This window comes from Phyllopteryx taeniolatus, chromosome 8 (genome assembly GCF_024500385.1).
Source record: "Phyllopteryx taeniolatus isolate TA_2022b chromosome 8, UOR_Ptae_1.2, whole genome shotgun sequence".
In the NCBI taxonomy this organism is placed as follows: domain Eukaryota; kingdom Metazoa; phylum Chordata; class Actinopteri; order Syngnathiformes; family Syngnathidae; genus Phyllopteryx; species Phyllopteryx taeniolatus.
In genome coordinates, this window is record NC_084509.1 from 28,674,757 (window position 1) to 28,700,635 (window position 25,879).

The following is a 25,879-nucleotide window of genomic DNA, read 5'->3' on the forward strand; positions in this document are numbered from 1 at the left end:
CGTAATAGCTAGCCTGCTAGCTAACGTCAGCCATTTCACCACCAAAGAACGACTGTGCCAGTAATGCGAGTGTCACAAAAATCATTTAATTGGCCAGTCCCTCAAGGAACAGGTCTGAATTTAATAAATTTACCAATGTAAATTACGCACTAAAATATATATATATATATATTTTTCCTGCCTGCCACTACACACATTCAGCCTGCGGGAGTAGTGTTGAAAGCTAAACATCATCATTCAAGTCATTTATGCTGCTTCGTGAATCGCTCTGCTTTGGACAAATTACATTTAATGCGTTTGTTTACTATGCTAATGCTTGAGGTTCAGGATGCCACCCGGAAGTACTTCACGTGATGGTGAAACTTACCGCCATTGTGTACGTGGACGCGCACAGGTCACCACCGCAATGGCCGACGAGGAGGAGGAGGAGGAGGAGGAGGAGGAGGAGGTGGTAGTAGCAGGTGGAGGAGGGGGGAGGAAGAGCAGCAGGGCGGAGGAGGACACCCGCTCCAGCCCTGCCTCCTCCCCGCCTGCGAGCACACGGCAGCCGGGCGTGCACACGCAGCAACAAAGGGACACTCGGTGCGACTGTGACATCAAATGATTGCAATTCAAGACAACTTTCAATCTTTTTTTTCCCCCCCACACACACACGTTCTGCTTACATCTCGCAGGTAAGCACAATCCAATTTCCTTTCAACTGCTCTATTTTTTCTTGTCTATTTTTTTGTATCTTGCCGAAGCTGCTTTAATGGTAACAGTAAATGCATATGCTGCTGCAATGTTTGTCTCTTAATTCTTTGGAAAAAGAAAAAAAAAAAAATGAATGCGAACTGTCCTTATTGTGGAAGGTGTCAAAAAAAAAGGAGCATTGCATGCAATGGGTGTGACATGCTCCTCATTTGTCCGAGCAGCAGCATAGCTTGGATACCGCAGGGGGCTCAGATTTGTCCAGATTTCCCCGATTCACGCAAATGCACAATTTAAAACAGTTAAATGTTCAGAACATTCTTTCAGCAACATACCCCAAGTACCAAGAATTACATTTACCACCCTATTGTATGGGCCTTGCTGAATTGTGCTAGTTTTTCGAGACGAGCTGTCCCCCTGCTGATTTTTTAAAATTTTCTTTTCTTTTTTTTGTCTTGACTTGCGAGCAAAAATTTGAATCACGAGCATTAGATGACGGCAACAAACGACACAACAAGCATTACTTTAGCAAAAAAAAAAAAGAGGCCAAGTGCTTGCTTCAAGCTGTTTATTGCCACTCCCAGTTCAAGTTTACTTTAAAATGACACATAAAACAAAGAGAATCACACGTTGTGAATTCAACCAGAGCACATTGAACGTTTGTCGTCTGAAAGTGTGCTGGCTTAAAGCTAACACAAAATGCTAAATGCCATAACAGGCTAACGCAAATATCATCAATGCTGCGGAAATTCTAAAACCGTCAGCAAAATATGCAGACAGAGCATACAGTACTCACTGGCATATATTCTTTATCCTCTGTGAAAAATGACAAATACTAGTTGCAAGGGTCTTCTTCTGTGTTTCATCATTAAATCTTCACGTGGTATGTCTGTATGTATTACACTGCCCCCTGGTGACTAAGGCATGCACCCCAGAATGAGCAATACAATACCCATTGAATTATCATGATGCACAAACTGTTTCATTCTTTAAATTCCATTCAATTATGGTCTTATTGTATGTTTTTGTATAGTACAGTACCATAGAGTACTATTTTTCCTGCTAAATACATGTTACAATTTTTTTGGGTTGGTGGAACGGATCAATGGCATTCCGCTTCATTTGAGTGGGGCCAGATGATCGGCACCACAAACAATAATAATAATAATAATAATAATAATAATAATAAAAAAATTGAATTTCCATAATACAGTGGTGCCGGAACTTACAGGGGCCCTAATTTACAACTTTTTCAAGTTCGAAGCCGTCGCTTTGGTAGATTTGGCTTGAGTGAAGGAAAAAAAAAAACACACTCACCAATGGACTTTTAGCCCTTTATTAAATAGGACAAGCAGCCAAACACAGAAATACAAAATAAAAAATACTGGCAAGGAGCCGTGGAAAATGGCCAAATGGCTGGCATCGTCGCTCACTAGGCCACGCCCGTCTTAAAGACACAGGTCACTACTGTATGTGACTTTTCGGCTTTATTAGAATTCATAAAACTAGTTTATTTGTTTATATTCACTTTTATTATGTTTTGAAATTTAAATTTTACAATACAGTGCTAGTTTTTATCATCAAAAACGTGAGAAAAAAATGGTGTTTTTTTTTTTTTGTGGTGGCGTGGAACAGATGATTGGAATTTCAAATAATATCAGTGAGGACAATTGATTTTATATATGAGTAGGTTTATTTTACAATCTTGATTACGGAACAAATGAAACAGTGTGTCCCCTTTAATATCAGTAGCCTTGTTTGCTGTATCATTTTTAGGGTGTAAAAGCACCGCCAAACATGGAACTGGAGCACTTTGACGAGCGTGACAAGGCGCAGAGGTATGCCCGCCGGGGCTCCAGGGGCAACGGGCTCCCCAGTCCCACTCACAGCGCCCACTGCAGCCTGTACCGAACCAGGACGCTGCAGGCGCTGAGCTCGGAGAAGAAGGCCAAGAAGGTTCGCTTCTACCGCAATGGGGACCGCTACTTCCAAGGGATCGTGTACGCCATTTCCCAGGACAGGTTCCGCTCCCTGGACGCGCTCCTGGCCGACCTCACGCGAGCGCTCTCGGACAACGTCAACCTACCGCAAGGGGTTCGGACCATCTACTCAGTTGATGGGATGACGAGGATCACTGGCATGGAGCAGCTCGTGGAAGGTGGGCTGTGTTCTTTAATTCAGTAGTTCTCAAACTCATTTTTTCTATTATTTTCTATTTATTGTTATGGCCTGGCTATATGAAGATCTTCCACTCAGTTGATTTGATGGCGCTAAAACAATATGATTATATTAGACATGACTTAATGCCTAATGCCAACACATGTTCACATCCTGCTTTAGGAGAAAGCTATGTGTGTGCCTCCTTTGAGCCCTACAAGAAGGTGGACTACACCAAGAACGTCAACCCCAACTGGTCAGCCGGCGCCTGGACCGCCGTCGCGTGCCCCCGCGACCCGCCCTCCCTCGGCAGCGCCAGGGTCGGCTCGCCGGAGACCCGGGAGAGCAAGGACTTCATCAAGCCCAAACTGGTGACCATAATCCGCAGCGGCGTGAAGCCCCGCAAGGCCGTGCGCGTCCTGCTCAACAAGAAGACGGCGCACTCGTTCGAGCAGGTCTTGACGGACATCACCGACGCCATTAAGCTGGACAGCGGCACCGTCAAAAGGCTGTTCACGGTGGACGGGAAGGCGGTACGTACCATGTTGGCCTTCTTGAGCGGAAAGCCTGTCAACAACATAGCCTATGCCCGAGGATGCCACCCCGGTCGCCCATTTCAGAAAGAGCGACAGCTAGCATCGATAAAGTACGTATTTTGGATGGATATGAATTTAGAGCTGCAATTATTAACATTTTCAGTACAATTTAGCATTCATCACATCGCATTGAGGTATCCAGCTCTTTAACTAAGCCAATTCAAAGATTTACTGTGACTGCCCTCCACGCTCTCAACCATATCACAAAATCGAATCACTTCGCCGCCCCTCCCCTCCCAGCCTCTCTGATGGTGTCTACGGTTTCCATGGTGATGTGGTTTCCTGAGCCGGTTGCTAAGGAACTGCTGCAGAGCGGTGCAGCAGGCAGTGATGTCAGAGAGTGAGGGCTCAGGGATGCGGCGGCACCGAGATGGAGCACATGGCGCCCACCTATAATCCCACTACTATATCGCAGTATAAACGTGTACTTCCGAGCGGCAGTAGACGGGGAACCACTAGTAAACAAAACCTTCTATATCATTTGACCAAGGCAGTGCAATTGAGGAAACTAAATGGCTAAATGGCTTGAATGATAATTTTAGCCTTTGAGCCTGCAACGGATTAATTCCGTTATTTTCTTGTGCATTTGATTATTTTTCGAAAATTGGCGGCCCTGCAACGAAATTTTCAAATCCGCATTCTCCAGATCTTATGTCAACAAAGTGATGATGGTATAAGGCCTCGGTGGGGCGGTAACCTGCGGGTCCTCAAGTACATTTGCGGTCTATCGTTGTGCTCAAACATGGCAGGGTGGGCTTTAGCTACACTTTGCAACCATCGGACGGAGAACATCTCCTTAGGGATATCGGCGGTGTGGCTAGAGATTAGTAACTATGCATGACTGACTTTGGTCTGAAGTGATCGGGTCAGCCCGCGGCCTTCCACTCGCCGCAGTAATGGACGCGGCTCGGCCCTGCTGCTCTGTAATCTTTTCTTATGCACGCCACCGATATCTCGGCGTTATAGAGATCTCCGACTGTCGGCGGCCCTGACCTTATTCGGAGGAGATCGGGGAGGTGAAATCAGTTTTAACACACCCCACGCCAAAGGATAAACGCTCAGGAATAATGTGTGGAGACATCTCGGGCCTTTGCAGACTTTGATCAGAAGAAATGAAAAGTGCTACCTTGCTGTAGACTTGCAATGGAGCATTGTAACTAGGGCAGTGGTGATGGTGTTGTTTTATATCGATTTTTTTGTGTGCCTGCCGGCTCAGTGACACAGCAACTCCGCCAGGCCTGATCCCGACCCCTCCCCCGTCCGGCACGCTCATTGTTGTCGAGCGGGAGCGTCCCGTACGAGTATCGACTGACGGGCTCGCTTTTAATCAGCCAGTCGGGGACGAATGACGCACGACGGAGGGTGTTTGCGAAGCCATATGAGAAATTAATCAATTTGACGAAAAGATTGGGATGACGCAAAAGACGAGCCGGTGGCTTTGTCTGCCGCCTTATCTTCAATGTTTTGTCTTCAATGGCATTCAGTCAGTGCTATCAAGATACTAATTCACTGTATCGCAACATTTTTTGCATTTGTTCTCAACGCTCCTAATTGCAGTCCTTATCCAGCACTTTCTATATTTAGGTCTTCAAACCAAAGTCTGATTCTCCCCAGAAGAACAAAACTATTTTAGAACACGGCCTCAGTTTTCTGATGCAAGATCATGACTACGAAAAGTAGCGCCCCTGTTACTTGAAAATAAAACAATATTGACTCTTAAGCAAGGATAAAAGGGTACGTTTGTGGCTTCATGGTGGGGATGCTGAGCGGGGGAGCTCCTGTGTTCAATAGCCAAGTCACAGCAGAGGATGAGCAGAAAGCCAAACTTTGTTGTCCTGCCTCATCCATCCTCATTTCTGTCCCATTTGGGAAGAGTCAGAGGGTTTAAACAAGGCAAAGGATGATAAATCGGCAGCACAAAGAGTCCCAGATAGTCCATTTGTACCCTTCTTCGTGAGTATGCATTTTAGAATCCAAGTCAAAATGGAGGAATGACATGCCTGTGAATATTTTTTTTGCATTCCAAAAGAATGATGGCACCTACGGTTTTGGGGTGTCCCCCCTAATTTTGAGAAACAAATAGTTGGGTTTCTCCACAGCAGCTCTAACTAGGCCTTGCGTTGCATGAACCGGTGAGAGGCGAAACATCTTCTGAGACGACCGGAACAGTCCAGTTCCGATCGATTCAACGAAATGACCTGAACCAATGAGAATCTTCACAGGAATGCCTCGAGAAGAGAAATGTTGCGGAAAACATGAAGTGAGAGCGTCATCATAGTGTCAGCTACTTTTGCACTTTGTGGTCCGTTGTGTTTCCCGCTCTTCCCACAGTTTGACCTCGGCGGACGTCAACATTCTAGCGGTGATCATAGTGTAAAACACCACATCTAATGATGGCCCGGTAGACTTTTGAAGAAAAGCTGTCAGAGGCGTCGTAGCGTCATTTTGCTTTTACCCGGTCAGCACTCCAGCCTGAGAGCCGCCCTGCCCTCCTCATCTCCTCTTTCTCAGTCGGGAATTATTTTTTTCCATCGCGTCTCCTTGGCAACGGCCTTCCTTGCAGCTCCCCTCCCGTTGGGAGTCGGCACACGTTTTGGAGGAGGGGCGGACTTGGCGGGGTCCATCAGTGTGGGTGGGCGTGTCTGCTGTGCACACATTCGGTTCATATGCTCATTGTCTGACCATTTTGCACAATCATCTTTGCACGTGTTCCAGTCATGACCAGATAAAGATAATAAGATTACATTCACTTACAGCTTGAGGTATGCTGGCAGAGGTGCTCTCCCTGCAAGAGGAAATGTGCTTTAGTTAAGTGTATCAATAGCGGCTTTTAAGGACAAGGTCAGGACTCCATCAGTGTCTTTTTATTTATTTATGAGCGCTGACTTGGCGCAATTGTAATGAGAGCACCAGCAGCACACACTAAGACGTTTGCTTATCTATTTGCAATGTTTCAGTGATTCTCAAAATGTGCTACCCCGGAGTGCTACCTGGGCTCCCTCTAGTGGCATGCAAAATAACCACTGCCTAATACAGTTCAGGTGTATTTAACTTTTAAGTACATTTGTTAAAAAAAAATTTTTTTTTTTTTTTTTTTTTATAAAAAACGGAACCACTGATATATATGACTATGAAAACAGCGAGTGCTTGTTTTGCAGGTTACGTGCCTTCAGGACTTTTTTGGAGAAGATGACATCTTCTTCGCTTGTGGGCCTGAAAAATACCGCTACCAAGATGACTTGAGTTTGGACGAACGTGGTAAGCCTGGCAGATGTAAAATGTGGCATTTACTAACGCAATGGCACAAGTAAAAACTCCAGTGCACGATATCATGATGCTCAAAATATTGGATTTTCAATATTCAAACAATATGTGAAAATAATATAGTAATATTCAACAACAAAAAATACGAACGTATGAGAACATTTTACAAAAATGTTTGACAAAAAAAACCCCACAAAGAAACAGAAATAGACAAAAAGATTTGTTTTGTTTTGTGTACAGATTGCAGGGTGGCCAAGTCGGCCTCCTACGGTCGACTTCCCTCGGTGCACGGTCGCTGTTCTCCCAGAAGCGGCGGAATGTCTCGCAGGAGCAAGTCACCCTCGTCGACCGGCTCAGGTGTTGCCTCACAAATCGCACATTGCTTATTGTTTTTAGCCCGGAATTGGGGGGGGGGAAACCGACAACTGTCGTCTCTCTACTGTCAGCTAACGGGACTGCAGGCAGTCAGCTGTCCACCCCTCGATCGGGAAAATCACCTTGCCCCTCTCCCACCAGTCCTGGCAGCCACAGGAGACGGCAGGTAGGGGAAGAATACGTTTTATTCTTGAATAACAAAGTACTTCTCATATGTGGAGATGGAGGTCCACAGTGCACAATCTCCGTTAAAGACGTGAGCAAACATTTAAAATGTGTTGTAGTAGAGAAAGAAAAGATATGGAAATGTAATATCAAGATTATAGCAAGCAAAAAAGACGAAATCACCACGTCGCTAAAAGAAATGCGGCGGTAATGGCACAAGTCAAAACATGAATTACACTTGCACAACGATAACAATAATGATAGCCTAAGCGATAATACTTATTATTATTATTAGACAAAAAAATAGACAAATATGGGGAAGAAAACTGTGGGGGAAAAAATACACAAATATTTAAAAAATAATACAAAAAGTTTAAAAATGTGAGAAAATGAAGCAGAAATGTTCAACAACAATACAAAAATAAGAGCAAATTCAACAAAACATTTCATAACGAAAACAAAAATAATGCATGAAATATTAGAAAATAATTTTTTTAAAGTTTGACAAAAAGTACAAATATATATTAAACAAAAATACAAAAGTAGTCGATTGAGAAATACACAAATATTTTACAAAAATAATACTGAAACATAATAATACCAAGCTATGACACACAGTCTTAAAACACACAAATAGTAAATAATGCCAAAAGTATAAACAAAATTTAAAAATATTAGAAATATTATACACAAATATGCAACATATAGTACACAAATATGAGAAAATTATTAGATGGAAAATCACAAAATGACACAAAATGATGAAAACAATAAGGAGACGAGAAATTGTACAGCGCTGTTTGACAAGAAGCACGAAGGTACTAGATGGGAAACACATATTGCACACAAATATTAGAAAATAATGCCAAAATATAAGAGAAAAAGGGGAAAAAATGTGGAAAAATAATACAAAACATAGATGAAAAATACACGAATATCACACCAAAATATAAAAAAGATACAAAAATATAAGACACAAAATCCAATATTATTATCTGCAAAATACACAAATAGAAAATAATACAAAACTATTCTATGAAAATAATACAAACCTTTGAAACAATGGAAAAATATTTCCAAAAATAGGATAAGATTATATGAAAAATGTACAAATATTCGAAAAACATACATAATTAGATAGTAATACAAAGGTAAAGGGTATTACTTTTCTTCACATATTTTATTATGATTATCTTAATTTGTGTAAAAAATGGTATGCCTCCTTGTTTAGCCCGCCGAAACAAGAATATTATGTCACATGTGACAGAACACAAATATTTCCTGTGCTTTTTGGGATCCCAGCACAGCGGCTCGTCCCTCTCGTTGGCTTCCACCAAGGTGTGCAGCTCCATGGACGAAGGAGACGGACCCAGCAGCGAAGGTGAGATACCTCGCTTGAGGAATAAGCAACGTGATTTCCTAACTTTGAAATATGAAGTAATTCCCCCCCTTCGCTGGCACAGCTGAGCCCATGGACGAGTACCCCGTCCCCGCCTCCATCGCGGAGCGCTACAAAGTGGGCCGGACTTTAGGCAGCGGCAACTTCGCTGTTGTGCGAGAGTGTGTTGAGAGATCCACGGGAAGAGAATACGCCCTGAAGATCATCAGCAAGGACAAATGCAGAGGAAAGGTGCTTACCAGCTCATCACTTTACCAGAATCAGAATAATCTTAATAATAGTTGGAGCCGTTCTAGTCCGACAACGGACAGCCATTTGACAATACATAAAAACATAAAACACATTATGGCGAGTCACTGAGCAATGAAAAGTTACTGGTAATGCTGGTACCAGTAATTTTTTTTAATTTTTGTTTTTGTCCTCTCGCAATTTAGAGTAGCTTGAAATGACGAATAAAGCGATAATTTGGTAAAGTGACAATTGTGCAAATGGTGCAGATAGTTCTCAAGCACATGACTGGCCAGTGTCGGTCAACAGCAGATATGCAAATAGTGCAGAGTGATGAGAATAATGTAGACGTGTCCCGACAGAGATGTTGCGAAATTGGCAGCATGTTACAATGGAATTGTAAGTTAACTGTTAGTTAAAAGGCTGTTGGAATGTCTGCTGGGTTTAGTTTGCATTGATCGTTCGCGTCTACCTGAAGGAAGGAGCTGGAAGAGGTGGAGGGTCCGAGAGGATTTTGCATGCTCTTGTCTTAGTTGTGGCAGCGTGCAAGGCCTCAGTAGGAAAACTGCAGGGGCTCTAGCATGGATCCCGTGACACTCTTGAGGTGGTCCAGCACGAGGCTTTCAAAGGACTTCATGACCACAGGGGGCCCGTAGTCATTCAGACCCGAGGTCGCAGGTTTCTTGGGGAGTGTCTGAAACAGGATGGTACTTCACACACTTCATAGATGTATTGAAGATCTGTGGGAAGACTGGAGCGAGCTGGTCCGCGCAGACTTTGCGGCAGGATGGGGACGCAAGGTCTGGGCCCGCCGTCGCTTTATTGATCTTTTGTCGTTTGAAGATACGTCTCACATCCTGTTCGTGGATGGTCAATGCAGAAGGCGGAGTCATTGTAAATCATCATTATTATCGGCCTGCTTTTATTTGACTTGGAGTATACCAAAGTCCATCAACTCTTTCATTGAATAGTGTTATTGATTTATTTGATTTTTTTTTTTTTTTTACCAAAATCATTATTTGACACTTTTTTTTTTTCTGTTTTGAACCGATTTGCATTGCGCCGTCCACGAAAATAGAGCCCAGAGCGTTGAGTACTTTTGCCAGCTTTGTTTCCTGTGCAGGAGCACATGATCCAGAGCGAGGTGTCCATCCTTCGCCGTGTCAAACATCCCAACATCGTGCTGCTCATTGAAGAGATGGACACCGGGAATGAGATTTATCTCGTCATGGAGTTAGTCAAGGTATGCGAAGGATTTGTCATTCATCGAGCTTTTTTTCGATTTGAAACACTAACCCTGGCTTTAAACCCTGAATCTGGATTGAAAACCCATTTTGAAACACTAACCTTGTTTTAAAAGCCTCATCTGAAACCCTAACTTCGTCACGAAACCTTTAATGTGCCCGCGCAAGGGGGGCGACCTGTTTGACGCCATCACCTCGTCCAGCAAATACACAGAGCGCGACGCCAGCTGTATGCTCTTCAACTTGGCCAGCGCCATCAAGTACCTGCACGGCCTCAACATCGTCCACAGAGACATCAAACCAGAAAACCTGCTGGTAAACAAATTCAGTCCGTAGAGTAGAGCTTAATAAAGTCCTATTTTTTATTTACCCTGAAAGTCGGGTTTGTTTTTGGTTTTTTTTAGATCATAAAGGCATCTGTTCAAGAATAAAAGGAATAATATTCCAAGAATAAAAATGTATTTTTAGGAAATTGACTTTTTTCCCCCGTTAAACATGGACTTTAATATACATTAGGACTTCGTCTTGGAGAAATATGACTTTATTCTGATATAGTTTTTCAGCGCAAAAATATATTTGTCCTTGTAGAGATTACAACTTTTTTTTCTTGACAAAAATCGGACTATTCTCATACAAATATGAATTTGTAATTAAAACATTGCTTTTTTATTTATTTTTTAAAATAGTCACCTTATTAATTCCTGTGATTTTGAGGGTTACATGTGGTAATTTTACTTAATTGCCATTAGAATTATAAGTGGGCACTTGGAGAGAAAAAAAAAATTTGAAAATTAAAACATTTAAAAAATAAAAACGCCCCTCCCTGGACCCAAAACGTTTGAGGCCCCCTGCCGTTGTGAACAAAATTCGACTATTGTTTATCGTAGCTAAATGTTCACTTCTAGCTGATTTTCTCCTGCGGCATGTGACAAAGGTTTACCAACATCACGACGGCAGCAAATCTCTGAAGCTGGGCGACTTTGGCCTGGCCACCGTGGTCAACGGTTTCCTGTACACGGTGTGCGGCACGCCCACGTACGTGGCGCCGGAGATCGTCGCCGAGAAGGGGTGAGTGCTGCTATCATCTTTAGCGACGTCCAACTTTGAAAAGTCCCACGATTTGACAAGGTGACGATGTTGTGGCCCGTTAGTGTGTTTCTGAACCTTGCCGTTCAATTCCAGGTACGGCCTCAAGGTGGACATTTGGGCCGCGGGTGTTATCACTTACATCCTGCTGTGTGGTTTTCCGCCCTTCAATTGGTACGAGAATGTCCACGCTGTTCTTTAAAGCAGCGCATTGACCGTTGACATGCTCAATTTTTGCCTCATTCATTTAGCTGTTCATTCCTAGAATTAGTTCATTAAAATGTAGTTTTTGTTTGGTTTTAAAAAAAATAAAAAAAAAACATGTTATTATTAATTTATCTCATAAATGTCAAACTCAAGACCTGGGGGCCAGTTCTGGCCCACCGCATCATTTTATGTGGCCCGCAAAAGCAAATAATGTGCGTCAACTTCCATGATTCTTGCTAAAATCGGTACCCAAATTTCACATTGTCATATGTAATAAATAATAACGTTGAGATACAGCACAAATTGTCCGTGACCAAACACCTTTTTACATCGTTACTTCGTATTTGATGCTCCTTCGAGGGAAATCGTAAATCGGAATCGGAAATGTGGCCCGCAACAAAAATGTGTTTCGCACCCCTGATCTTGTTCAATAACTTTAAGCAATGAAATAAAAACTGTAATATATTGAACCCCTGCTGATTTGTATTTTACTATTCACAAATTGACGTTTTTGGGGAACTTATCCCCACTCAGGTATTTGCTGAAAAACTCTTTCTTTGTGCTCTTTCTGAATCACTCGAAGATACCACAAGATGGCGCCAAATCCCCGGCAACGTAGGAAAGTGTCGATGGAAGTATGTTGACGCGATAGATCTCAACTAAGTGACGAGCTATGTATGTCAGGGAGGAGCTAAGTTTAGCCTGGGTTGTTATCGAAGTTATTAGAGTCTTCGCTACATGTGCATGTACACACACTATTCTGAGGAATTTTTTGGATATCCATTTTTAAGGGTAAGCCTGTAAAATGTTTTTGAAGTTGAAGAATTTGAGCTCACAATTAGTGGTATTTTTTATGCGTTAAAATTTTAATATAGGCAATTATGAAAATTTTTAGGGGTAATTATTTGTGAGGTTCTTTTTTGCTATTCGTGGCACTCCCCCCTGCCAATACCATCACTTTACTGTTAGAACAAATACATTTTACATGTGCAGATACATTTAAAAAAAAAATTATTGTATTAAATAATTGGTCTTAATTCATTATAACTACTTACATTTTGAGTAATACACCTCCAAAATGAGAATGACTTACCATTTTATGATTAAAATAAACTGTTTCATTTGCCGAATAGCAAAGTTGACAGTTAGTTTTGAACATTTTTGTAAAACGAAGAGAAAAAAACCCCCAAATCCAACAAAGAAGAAGGCTGCCACTCTACACAGACATTAAAAAGAAGAAGAAAAGAACACACCATTTTAGCATTGCAATGGTATTTTTATTGCTATTGTGACAAGAAGTGTAACATTACTTCGGATTGTGTATTTGAACTAGTTTTTTTGAATACGTGAAAATCCAATGAAGCCCAGGTTGTCATTCTCAAGTGTTTATTCTCATGAAATAAAGTAGATCTGCTTGCTTGTTTGCTTCATGGTAACGGCAGCAATGTTTTTACAGCAAGGGCGACGACCAAGCCGTTCTCTTTCAAGAGATCCTGAGGGCCGAGCCGGAGTTCCCCGCGCCGCACTGGGACAACGTGTCGGACTCTGCCAAGGTCCGCGTCCCCGCTCCCGAGCCTTCGCGACCTTACGTGGGTGCTTCCGTCGCCTGTGACCTTCTGTGACCTTTGCGCCTTTCTCGTTCAGGCTCTCATCGCCGGCATGCTGCGGGTGGACGTGGACCGACGACTCTCGGCCGCGCAGGTGCTGGAGCACCCGTGGGTGAATGTAAGAAGACGACGCCGCCGATGATGATGTCACTGATTTTCGTTTGGGCGAACGTTCAAGCGGCGGTGTGGGGAAAACTTGCTTTCGCAGGAGGACGGCGTGTCAGAGAACCAACGGCAGCTGCCGGTGGCCGTCAGGATCAAGAAGAACTTCAACACCGGACCCAAGGGCAGCGGCACTACAGCAGGCGTGATGCTCATCACAGTAAGGCCGCACGCACACTTACATTTTACACAATTTGTATTTACACGTTTTTATTGTTCGGAACGTGCGTGCCGAACAATGTGCTGCCGGAGCCGATCCCAGCTATCTTTGGGCGGAAAACATTTTCAATTTCAAAATATATTTTGGGGATCAAATCTACAATATTTATATTTTGGAGAAGTCCTACAGGAAAAGAAGTCATATTTTCAGGAAAAGAGTGACATATTTTTTAAGAGAAAAAGCTGTATATTTTGGACAAAATGTAGTACATTTTTAGAAAGCCTTTTTTAGTTATTTTTCATTATGTAATGTTTAATTAATGAAGTTTAATTTAATAATTTCATTTCATTTTATTCAATGTTTTTATTTGACATTTTTTAAAAGGTTCTCCATGTTTTAATTACATTAAAGAATTATCAAAATAATATATATATACAAATCAATAATATTGATATTGATAATTCAATATAATTATATCAAAATGTTTGGATTTCATTTAGTTTTCATTCTAAATACAATTTATGAGGCCGTATTTTAAAGAAAAAAAGGATGGTGGTGAAACAAATTTTTATTTTGGAAAAAAAGTCACATTCTTGAGGAAAATGTTGGTTTGGAACAAATTCGATGTATTTTTTGTTGGAGAGTATTTTCAAGACAAAAAGTAGCATTTATAGTTATGGAAAAGAATTGTTCAGGTTCAATATTTAATTTAAAAAATATATTTGTTCAGATGATTTTTTTTAAGAGAAGTGTATGTTTTTCAAAAATAAAATTGTATCCCTAAAAACACAAAGAACAACAAGAAAAAGCTTTTTGAAGTGACAGTCCTATTTTCCAACTCCAGGCATGGCAATGTAATGTTGTTTGTGAACAAATATTTTCACTGTGACACCAAATTCTTTTCAATTTCCCCCCCTTGTTTGTTTCCTCTGTCAGAACACGCCGCTGGACAAGGAGAAGCAAGTTTTCCGTCAAAGACAACAACATCCCAACTTCCCGCACGGGGCTCGCTCGTCCGCGTCGTCCGCGTCCCCCCGCGGCTCCGACCCCGTGGTCCTGTCCCCCGCCGACTTCACGTCCGAGTCGGACGACTGTTCTCCGGGTTCGGCCGACACGGTGCGCTCCCCCGTGTCTCCGTTCTAAGCGCGTGCCGGGACGCCCGCCGTCTGCTCACCGCTGACTTTGGTGAGCTACGAACTGAACAGCAGTTGACCAGCCAAGATTGTCTTTTTTTCCAAATCATTTTTGTGTCATTGCTGAAGAGCATGCTCGCATACTGTTAGCCTAATAGCATATTTGGGTAAGTCATATTTAGCAAGCACATTGGTATCTTTATTGATATCGTAACCGTAAGATAAAAATGACATAGGCAACTATGCTATGAGGCTAACAACATGTTATTCTGCTCTAAAAAATTAATTATTTTTAGGATTATTCCACCAATTTCTGCTATCTATTTCTTCCACATTTCTCCATGTATTAAAACCATTCCATCTTCAAAATATTCCCACTTCATTCAGGACATCTAGAGAACAAGTTCCACCTTCCCCAAATTCCCCCCCAATTTCATTATTCCGCATTTCTGGAATGATTCCGACTTCAACCTGTTTCCTACATTTCCACAAGAGAGATTTTATAAATTCACCGTCTTCTTCCACATTTCCCAACCAATTCGAAGCATTTCAAGTCTCACAGTCAATATGAATGATGTAATATTTCTACCTAAATGGCATTCTCTGGTTTGTATGCATTATTCCATCCACTTGGGCTGTTCCACATTCTCACATTCAACGTTTGAGCAATTGTGTGAACTCCACAGTGCAGTTGAGCATCAGCTCTTCAGCATTCACATTCATCATTTCTGCAAAAAAACAAAACCCAAAACAATGTCATTCTCTAGATAACAGTTGAATTTCCAGGTTTCCCAATACACAAATCACTTGACTGTCGGGAGCCTTACTTCCTGCACAAGACGGTCACGATTGTGTGCTGCGCGAACGCCAACCTGCTTCACAGAACATTATTTATTGATTGCTTTATTTATTTACAAACGTGCAGCATTTTTTTCCCCCCCAGCAAGCCGTTGCCGCTTTCCCGAAGGTTCTGGTGCAAAATGTTCAACGCAACCTTCGTTTGAATTTGCTGCTATAATGTTATCTGTACCGCGATATATTTTTTCAATCGAATAATGCTTGTAATTCCGTGCTGACGGTTGACAAAGCGACATTGTTAGAGAGCACGTGGCGCGGATCAAAAAAAGCACAGCGTTGAGTGTGTCTGATGGAATAAATAAGCGAATGAGATGCAACATGAGAATCAAATGGAAAGCCACATGATTGTAGCACAGTGCTTCCAGTTAAATATGATATGTTGTTCATTCAAAAGTCAGCATTTAATTTTCTTTTTCTTTTTCGGGAGGCCGTAAAGAGCACGTGTGCATCTTTTAAACGTGTCGTTCTGACTTGCATCAAACGTTTGTGTCCTCGGATGTGCTTATTTGTTGTGGTGGCGTCACGTCCGCGACGGAACGTGACGCCACTTTCTTGTTTTTAAAGGGCTGCTAAAAACGTTTGACTGAGCGAGGTTGAAACAAATAGCACAAATACTGAATGATTGTCTTTGTTTTTTGTTTTTTTTTTTCCTTTCAATGTTCCCTCTGCAGTGACAATAATATAAACGGTACTCAACAGACAGAAAATGTCAGTTTAGTGTAACAAGACTTTAACATGCCTGGACGTATTATCTACATTCATAATCCATATTATAACTTCAACGCATATGGGCTCCTTTCAAAGGGGACCTATTCTGGAAAATGGACTTTTGAACTGCTTGTAAACAAATAGTTGCGTCTCTGGAGTGCCTGCTCGCCTGTCAAGTGTGAAATTAAACAACCGAGTCAATCTTTTGTCAGCTGCCTATTTCTGAAAATGCGTCTTCTGAATTTTCCGAAACGGTGATGTCACAATTGGCGTGTTTGAGTCACATAATCCCCCCCCCCCCCCCCCCTCACTGAGTTGGCTCACCAATGACTTGGAAGCTAGGCTGGACGAGGATCAGCCATTTTCAAGTGGCGGCTGGAGTGCGTTTGCCGCTGAATTTTGGATTGTCGGCTGGAACGCGTACACTTGCCGGCCAGCTCGCCAGAACGCACACGCTCACAACCTGGATAAATAAAGGTTACATAAATAAATAAATAAATAACGCTGGTCAGCAAGATGAGGCAGCTCACGAAAAAGAAAAAAAAAAGATGGATAAGCAAATTCTCCAAAATCTCTTTATTCTTTTTTTTTCCATGTATGTAAAAAAAACAACAACTGATATTTGTGGAAAAACAATTGTTGCATTACATTTTCTAAGTAAACCCCTGTTGTAACAGCAGACAGACAGCAGGTGGCAGTAAAAGCACTTGGAAAAACAGCAAACATTCAACAATGAGCTACTTTAATACACATTTTTCAACACGTTTGCATGAATAACCTCTGAAGATGAAATATCCCAGACATTTTTTTTTATTATTATTATTAAAAAACGCTACTGATAAAAATGAAGTCAATTAAACATCATGGAAGAATATAAAACAAAGAAGCATAAACAAGTACAGTTAAATACCATTAACAAATTAATATAATTTAAACAAAACTATTCTCAAATGAAAATGAAAACAAACTCGTCTCCTAAGAGTGCCACAAAATATAAATTTATTTGCATATCTGCTGTAACTTCTGTTTTTATGGTTCATGTAAATTACTGCTCAGTTCCTGTCAATTTTTCATATTACTTCCGAGCGCACAGGATACAGCATGATTACTATTATTATTATTATTTTTTTTTTTTTTTTTAACAAATGTACTAGGGGGGCGGGGAAAAAGTAAAAACAACCACAGGATAAGTCAAAGTAAAAAGGGTCTCGTTTACAAAAATGTCTTTGAAGCATTACCACGGACACAAACACGTTGACAGTCGCTCCAGCTGATTGGACAATCAAAACTTGAATTCATGAGAATTCAAATATAGCATTTTCATTCTACACCAGTGCATCTCAATCAATTAGAACGTCATAAAAGGAAACGTATTTCAGTCATTCAATTCTCAAGGGGAAGTCATATTTTAATCAACTACACACAATCGACAATTTCTATTGTTTATATTTGATTATTCTATTGTACCAAAATCCGACATCAAGAAATTATTCTTACTTAAAAAAAAATATTTTTAACATCAAAATGAGGCAGGAATTTCCATCTTTAAACTACTAAACTTTATGATAGTCAAATATTAATTATAATGTAATATTAATTAATGTATGTATATATGTTTTTTTTAGGTAATAGCTAAAACAGTATATATATATATATATATATATATCTCACACCAATAATAATTTCCAATAAAATCATAAATTTCATATGCAAAACTTACTTGGGTCAATTTGACCCAGAAGACAAAAGGAGAGTCAAATGTGTCCACTGAATAGAAATGAATAAAAAAAAAAAAAAAAAAAAATGAGTTGTGCAAATCAGATCCGCTTTTTACCGGGGAGGCTGTAAAAACCTTGGACAGTGTGACGTCATGGAAGCTACATCCACTATTTGCTACAAGTGTTTGAACATGATTGTTGTTGTTGTTGTGTTAAACAAACAAAACAAAACAAAACAAAACACCCTGATTAACACGCTACAATGCACATCTGCTCATACATGTGCCCAAATAAAAACTGAACAAAATCAACATTTAAAAAAAAAATTTTTTTTTTAACCCCAATCGAATGTATTCATTTCAAATCAACTACTGCATGATCATTACAATCCTATTTCTGTTGGAAGGCTACAGGTTGATGGCTTAAAGCACAAATGTTCACGTTGGATTTTATTTAGTCAGCGCTATCTGCCAAGGAGTGTGTGTGACATGTCCCAAAATCAAGACGCCACTTTCAAAGCCTCCACAGCGCTTTGCGTTTTGCGTGTGTATTTGCAAATACATTTGGTAGGAATCAGACATTTCGCCTTCGCTTTTGAAACCAGTTGCGTCAATAGATTGAATATAGCATGCGTGCATCAGGGTGGATTTCGCAAATTCAAAAATAAAGCAAAAAAGGTTTTCGCCAATTTTTCTTCTTACATAAATTTAACAAATATTTTATTTATATAATATTATAACATATTTCTATATTATAATATATATTATATATATTATTTTATATCTGATTTATTGATTGAGAGGAGAGTTTTAATGTGAGTGAAGTCAGTGACAAATTAATTTTGCCCTCAACGCATAAGCAGCGGGGGAAAACACCTAATAACATTTTTCCCCCCCCCCTCCTGTAAATGTCACATTCATTTGCTCGCAACGCCCACTTTTCACCTCATTTCATTGCATTTGTTTCACTACCATGGAAACTCTTAATGGTCCTGTCCCGTGTGACTCTCTGGATGTTTAAAATGCACAAATTTGACGTAAATGACATCGTCCTGCTTTACAATGTTTATCCCAAAAAAATTCTAATCTACATATCTTCCCAATAAGTCCATAATGTCTTGTAACTGGTTTGTATGAACGTTTTTCGAGTTCACGAGCAAGTCTCCGAAACATTTGTTGCATATTTACACGTTCCGGTTTGCTTCCCAGACCTCAGTCTTGACGTAAGCCCAGAAGAAAAGCGACTCGATGCTGAACGGCGCTCGAGGCGGCCGAGATCGCTCCCGGACCCGACATCTCGTCTCGGAGCGTCCCGTCAGTTGTCGCTCAGTACCTGTGTTGGTGCTCGTAATGCCAGCGGTTGAAGTCGATGTTGAACGCTACGATGCTTCCCGAAGCCATCCCAGTGATAAGAGTCCTAAGCAGCACAAAGTACAAAATATGGAAATGAAAGACTCAAATGCAGCTTGACGACATTGCCTTGAGAGGAAAAGAAATTCCGTGAAGGATGTGTTGCATTTTGTTCATTTTTAATTTAACCCTTACACACTAAAATTCGATGACTTTAATATATATAAAATATTTGAAAATGTCCTACTTTTATCCAGGTGCCACAACGTTTGTGTACATGGAGGTGGTTCTAGATTGGACTACTAAAATGGATCTTAGATTGACATGACACGAGTGCGATTTGGGACCTGAATGCAGCCGAACGGAAACGTTGCAAAGGATTTTAATCATCCATTTGAGATCAACTGTGAGAGGTTAAATCGAAGCCAGCGTGCAGTTCAGTTCAAGGCAGTCAACTTCGCACTTCACAGTCAGGCTTTGAAGATCTTCCAAAGTGATGCAAGACTTGGTAATCCACAGATTGCAGGTCAGGAAATGCTCAGACTTCATTGTTGTCTTAATCCACGATTCACAGAGCGCAGAATGCGGAACACACAGTCCTAGCAGAGTTCCCGACTGCCACGGGGACAGGAACAGGAACAGGGAAACGTCAAAACGCAGAACTCTCACTGGGTCACGTTGCAGCGTCCTCCTTGCATCTTCGTCAAACGCTAAAGCCGATTGCATCATCAACAAGGCCTTAAGTAGGTAGGTGTCACTGATTGGCTAGTAGCACGTGATTGGCTGACAGATTGGCTGTACAGTAGAATGCGATCGGCTGACGTGACAGAAGAAATGGCACGCTGTGTAAAATGGTTGTCATGGTGGGAATCTTGAAAATGTGAAACTGTACATGTCATAAATGTGGGTGACTATTTCAGGCGTCCACCTGGGGTTGGGTGGGTCTGGGGGGGGGGGGGCATCCCACCCGTTGTCGGTGGGCATGGGGGCACCTCAAAACAGCACAAGAGTCCAAGTCATGTATGGTGTCCATCGGTTCCAGCTACGCCAGCCTAATGGATGACGACGATTTCAAAACTAAAACTGAGAGAACAAGTTATTGTTGGAACGCAGTCATGGCGGCTGATTGTCGGAGTGCTGAAAGAAAGATGGGTCGGGGGGGGTCAACGAGGGCCGCGGCGGTAAATCAGCTCGTTGCTTTCTTTTCCCGTGACTTATAGTGACAAGCGTGCAGCAGAAAGCAGCTGATTTCGCAGGGTGCACGTATGAGCGCCTGAAGGCTGCTTTCCTTCACACAATGAACAAGAGATGCTGCAGAAATCCCCTTGGCAAACACTGCGAGGGACGTTTGCGCCACCTACTGGTTGGTTACGAGTACCTCTTTGGTTAAAAAGAAAATAGTTCACAGTAAAATAGATCAGCTTTATATATTTGCGATATACAAAAACAATTGATGACATCTGTTAATCATATTGGTAATCGCATTGCTTTGTATGCATTTCATTTTATGACTCCTTATTATTTACACGTCCACCTGTTCACTGTTTCAGTACTTTAAAACGTACGTTGTTTTTTTTGTTTTTTTTTGCAGAACTTGCTGTTCTCTACCACGGCGCCGAACAGCTTTTGGAGCCATAAGCACGTCCGTTTTGACACCTTTCTGTGACTCTTCCAGTCTCTCTTTTAACCTGCTGCTGACTAAACGTTGTCGCTTTTGGTGGCGAACGCTTCATTAGCATGAATGAGGAAGTACAAATATCGTACGCGTCCATTTGTCATCACACAAATGTAGTTCGTTTTATCTTCACAGTTGTCGTCATCGAAATGTTTTGCGTGCGCCCGAGGCCTCCCTCGACCCCGGGTGGGTCGGGGGGGTCACAGACTTTGACGTCATACTTTGAGCCCCCAATGACACGCGGGCACCACTTGTGTGTGTGCGCGCGTGTGCGTGTGGTCGTTTATTACACCGAAGTGAAAATCGAAAGTTTTGAATGGACAAAAGCAGCTGCTGTGAGGCTCCATTTTTGAAAAATTCTTCTTCTTTTTTTTTTTTTTTGAAGAGCGCTCGTCCGCTGAGTAAAAGTCGCATTGACAAGCGTGACACAAACAGGCACAATGGACGGTTTTCCTCAGGCCACACATTATTTATGAGTTCAACAGCTCATTTGTAACTACATATTTGTATCTATTACGTTTATACATGCTGTATTTATAAACGTGTACTTATTTTGTATGCATTCGATTTGTTCAAATACAATAATTACATATTATTAATGAATTAAACAAACATTTATTGAAGTAAAAATGGGTATTACTTTTTTGTTCTTATTTTTTTCTTTAATAATGACAATAACACATTTGAATACTATTTTATACATTTTTTTTACATTTATTTTTATTTGTATGCATTTGTACAATATAAATAATAGTAATAATAAAATGACACTGAAACTAAAACTAACTTGTAATTTTATTTATTTATAAAACAAAATATACACATGAACATTATACACTGACAATGGAGTTAGTTTCAGTTTATATATTTGCATGTATTTACAATGTAAATCAATATTAAAAGGGTATAATAACATTAACATTTATAAATAAACTAACTTGTATTTATAACCCAAAATAGATTACACAAATTGCACACTGATAATTAAACTAAGTCATATTTTTATATATTTGTTAGAATTAAAAGTACATCATAATACTAATTACACATTTATTATTCAACTAAAACCTAAATCATTAATAGTTGTGGATTTATTTAAAATTAAAACATATTCATAAATCATATTAAATTCTGAAATAAAAACTAGTTAGTAGTTAAAAAAACGAATTCATAAAATAAGGATAAATATAAAATAAAAATGAAGTCTATCTTAAAACAGTATAACATTTCTAATTAAACTATCTTCTATTTCCGCCACATTTATTCCTAATTAAAACGTAATAATACCCATCACACACAATTAAACACGTACATTTGTATTTATTTACAGTTTAAATTTGATAATTATACTCATTATACTACTGACACATTTAGAATGAAACTATCTGAGTTTCATGTGTTTATTTTTAATAGAACAAAATATCTATTCATAAATGAATTTCCTAGTATAACAGCAGATTTATTTTGTGACTGGTATAAAATGATTCACCTCCGTTTGGCCACCTTGTGGGCTTAAAAAACAAGCAAAGAAACTTCCCGCTGACCTTTGGTCATGTGACAGGTCCATGGCTCTGATGGCGGCGTCGCAGGCCGGGTACACGTACAGCGGCTTGAGGCTGCACGCCTGCCACACTTGGACCGCGCCGTTGTCGCCGCCCGTCACCAGATTGTGCCCGTCGCTGCTCAGAAGGATGGCCTGCGCCCCCCCCCCCCAAAAAATACAAAACAAATTATATATATATATATATAGAAATAGAAAATGTAAAAAGAAAAAATACAAAGAAAATACATACAAAAAAAGAATAAATCAGTGAAAATATATGAACAGAAAATTCGTCAAATAAAGTCCTTGAAAAAGGACCAAAAAGTAAATGGGGAAAAAATGGACAAAACAACAAAGTATAGAAAAATGAAAGGCTCTTAAAATGATAGAAATGGGGGAAATGGAAAAACAATTATTGAATGAAAACATGGTGAAAAACAAAAAAGAAAATTGCTAAATTAAGTAAATGGAAAACAAATGACTGAATAAATGCAAAAACAAATAGAGAAATGATTCATGACAAAACAGCAACACCCCCCAAAAAAGGGGAAGAAAAATAGAAAATAAAATATACAAATAAGCTACAGATTACAATATTAAAAGTCAATACAAAATATCAAAATAAGATTTAAAAATAAATAAATAAAATAACAGGAAAATGGAAAATAGTAAATGGAACAAATTATAACTGAAAATAATATCATTGAATAGTCCATAGTGTGGAGAGATTTCATGTGAGATTAACTATTACTTTGCAAGAAGAAAACAAAATGACAACAGAAGAAAAAGAAACCCCAAAAAAACGCAAAAATAAATTAAACAATTGTAATAAAATCTAGCATTGTTGAACAATGAAAGAAATAGAAATAATTGCAGGGAAATAGCTAAATAAAATAGCTTACAAAGTTTTTTTTTTTTGTTTAAATGCAAAAGACTGTATAAACCCTTTTCACACGGTTTCATTTGGGAGCGTCTGAATTCCGAGCGAGCCGTCGAGCCTCACCCTGCTGCTGTCGTCGAGCTCCATGCGGGCCAGCAGCTTGCCGTTGATGCTGAAGTTGCAGAAGCGTCCGCGCTCGTAATAGATGACGCAGTGGCCCTCGCTGGACACCGAGATCAGGCGGGGCCGCCTCCAGCGCTCGGGAGCCTCCAGCGCTCGCAGCAGGTCCCCCGTGATGGTGTGCACCAGGCACGGACCGTCTGGGAACACAAAACACACATTGGTTTTTTCCCAGTCGAGTTGTCGCTCGGTCGATTCTTTGGGGGGGGGGGGGGATCTCGGCAGTGAAGGTACAGTGGTGTTTTTCTTATTAAAAACATGTCAGAAAACGTCAATGTGTTTTGTGCGTGTGGGGCTGGAACTGACGAATGAAGAAAGTCGATTTGAGACTCAAGTGCTCCGATCGTACTTTTTTTGGGTTTTTTTTCTTTTCCTTTAACGATTATTTCGCCATGCAGGCTCGCTGACCTTGGGCCCCGCTGATGACCAGCCCCAGCTCTGCGCAGACCGCCACGCACGCCACTTCCTGCTCGTGACCCGTGAGCACAGCTCGTGGTGCCGGGTAGTCGCCTACAAGAAGACACGAGAAAGTCCCTATTAATAAATCATTTGAAATTGGATGATTTCCTGCGGCAAATTGGCTGTGAGTCACTGGTACGGTGGTCACGACATCGTTTTCACCAGCTTGCCTTTGGTTCCACTTGCAGAAAAAAATGGCCTGATATTTCACAACCTTGTTTTTTTTAACCATAAGAAATAATATTAATAGAAATAATCTGTTCCATGGTCCAATTGTCAATTCTTTTTTTTTTTTTTTTTTTTTAACGGTAACACAAGTGTAAAAAATAAGTTTCAAACATTGAAACACTTTCAAACTAAGTACATCAAAAAACTTTAAAGTAGAAAAAGTAAATTTAAAAAAATTGAAAAGTAAATAAAAAATAAAAGAGTGAAGGGGGAAAATGAATATTAAAAACATTACAGAGAATATAGATAGGGCATAAGAATAAATAGATCCGAAAAAAACAAGTACATGGAAATATTTATGGGAAAATAAATACATTAAAATAAAACACAAATGAAAAAGGGAAAATACGTGCAGTCAATTAAAACGTGGGAATATATAAACAATTCATGGGAAAATCCTATGGAAAAACAAATAAGAATACACAAATGAATAATTAATAATAGCTACAGATAAAAAAAAGTAAATTGGTAAAAATATTAATGGTAAAAATAAAAAAAAATATAAAATAAAGGAAATATGTAAAAAAAAAAAAAGAAAAAAGAAAATAGCACAATAAAATAGTCCACACACTATGGCGGGACTCACAAGATCATTTACAAGAAAATAAATCCTGTAAGAGAAGAAAATAATCAAAATATATTAAATACATGGAAAAAAATACAATAAAGTCAAGAAACAAGTGTACGTCTCTCTCTCTCTCTCTCTCTCTCTCTCTCTCTCTCTCTCTCTCTCTCTCTCTCTCTCTCTCTCTATATATATATATATATATATAAAATCAATAAGAGTCTAGTTTAACTTCAATAAACCACTAAATTGAGAAAAAAAACAAAAAAAGCGCACAGACATGCTTCCACCGTGACGCGCATCTGCTCCCGTTTGTAGGCGGCGTTCTGAGATTGTCATGCAAATAAATGCAAAGACGACCACTGGCCTCCGTGATTGATGAGGGTTGCAGGTGGAGGTTAGTGGGGGCACTTTCTCCACTGGCCATGAACACTGTGCAGTATTTAAACACTTCTGCATGTAATCATGGATCTCATTTAGTAGACACACTAAACAACCACAAATGCATCCCACAGGGATCACATGACCATGAAAATCAGATAGCGAAATCGGGTAATTCTAATAATTGGATCCGAGGACTTTTTTTTCTGGAAGCCTCGTTAACACCTGATTTCTTTTGGCGATGTAAAACTCTCCTGGACTAGAGAGAGAGAGACTGTTCTGCTCCAGGTCACTTCCATTTTCTAGCATTTTTACACACGCACAGATGTAAAAGAACCAAAGAAATTTGCTTAAACAGTTGAACATGCCCAAAGAAATCGGGTTAGCACTAAGTACGAATATATCAGATAATGGTCGTTATCTGATAAAGTGTATCACGTTATGTTGTTTATATCAACACTTGAATATTTTGTTATACATGCAGATGAAGGAACCAAAGAAATCAGATTAAAAAGGTGTACATGCCCAAAGAAATCTGGAGTAATCTAGGCGTTTTTATATATTCCTTTCTCATGAAAGTTTTCAAGAAGCGCTCTGTACACATTGTGCCGCACACGAGGCCCAGTAGTTTATTCCCTCTCCTTTCACAGTCTGCATACATGTTGTATGAAGGAAGTTGTTCGTCCATGAGCGAGAGGAACAAGATTGAAGTCTTCACTGACCACTTACACATGTTCAGAAGTAGAAGAACCCAAAAAAAATACAAATCTGATGAATGGTTGTACGTGCCCATATAAATCGAGAATATCAGGGAGGAATCTGGCTTCTAAATATCTCTTGAAAAAAAAAAGATTGATTTCGA

The 25,879-nt window shown here is 40.1% G+C and overlaps 2 protein-coding genes across 18 annotated transcripts in view; one reads left to right on the plus strand and one right to left on the minus strand.

Annotated features, from left to right (window-relative positions):
* Positions 1-411: 411 nt before the first annotated feature.
* dclk1b (doublecortin-like kinase 1b) lies at positions 412-23,897 on the plus strand. 6 transcript variants are annotated; one of them, XR_009789830.1, is made up of 20 exons: positions 429-674; positions 2,467-2,848; positions 3,031-3,380; positions 6,602-6,701; positions 6,948-7,064; positions 7,154-7,248; positions 8,550-8,628; positions 8,711-8,877; positions 9,998-10,117; positions 10,287-10,433; positions 11,053-11,186; positions 11,301-11,378; positions 12,868-12,964; positions 13,056-13,136; positions 13,227-13,340; positions 14,277-14,525; positions 18,966-19,614; positions 19,681-19,853; positions 20,327-20,469; positions 20,698-21,441. XR_009789830.1 is itself a non-coding variant. In XM_061782812.1 (16 exons), exons 2-16 carry the CDS (start codon positions 2,488-2,490, stop codon positions 14,481-14,483), a joined length of 2,247 nt encoding a protein of 748 aa, XP_061638796.1. In that variant the 5' UTR covers positions 429-674; positions 2,467-2,487; the 3' UTR covers positions 14,484-16,245. The 6 variants fall into 6 exon arrangements, 2 of the variants coding, with proteins under 2 accessions (XP_061638797.1, XP_061638796.1); XR_009789832.1 differs by lacking the exons at positions 20,327-20,469; positions 20,698-21,441 and adding an exon at positions 23,783-23,897; XR_009789831.1 differs by lacking the exon at positions 20,327-20,469.
* nbeab (neurobeachin b) overlaps positions 16,597-25,879 on the minus strand; it is a 202,183-nt gene continuing 192,900 nt past the window's right edge. For 10 of the 12 annotated variants that reach the window (XM_061782798.1, XM_061782796.1, XM_061782797.1 and 7 more), the window contains 4 exons: positions 23,793-23,894; positions 23,328-23,524; positions 22,326-22,477; positions 16,597-19,173 (listed from right to left, as the gene is read on the minus strand). In XM_061782798.1, coding sequence (XP_061638782.1) covers positions 22,332-22,477; positions 23,328-23,524; positions 23,793-23,894 — 445 coding nt within the window. In that variant the 3' untranslated portion in view covers positions 16,597-19,173; positions 22,326-22,331. Of the gene's footprint in view, positions 19,174-22,325; positions 22,478-23,327; positions 23,525-23,733; positions 23,895-25,879 lie in introns of those variants that run through there. The other 2 variants (XM_061782795.1, XM_061782799.1) reach the window with 2 other exon arrangements.

What these genes read in the sequence shown, in the direction of transcription:
- dclk1b (XM_061782812.1), top strand. Translation starts at nt 2,488, where the DNA reads ATGGAACTGGAGCACTTTGACGAGCGTGACAAGGCGCAGAGGTATGCC. An exon ending in TCGTCATGGAGTTAGTCAAG is followed by an intron (nt 10,118 to 10,286) that starts GTATGCGAAGGA and finishes TGCCCGCGCAAG; the next exon opens with GGGGGCGACCTGTTTGACGC. An exon ending in TGGAGCACCCGTGGGTGAAT is followed by an intron (nt 13,137 to 13,226) that starts GTAAGAAGACGA and finishes TTGCTTTCGCAG; the next exon opens with GAGGACGGCGTGTCAGAGAA.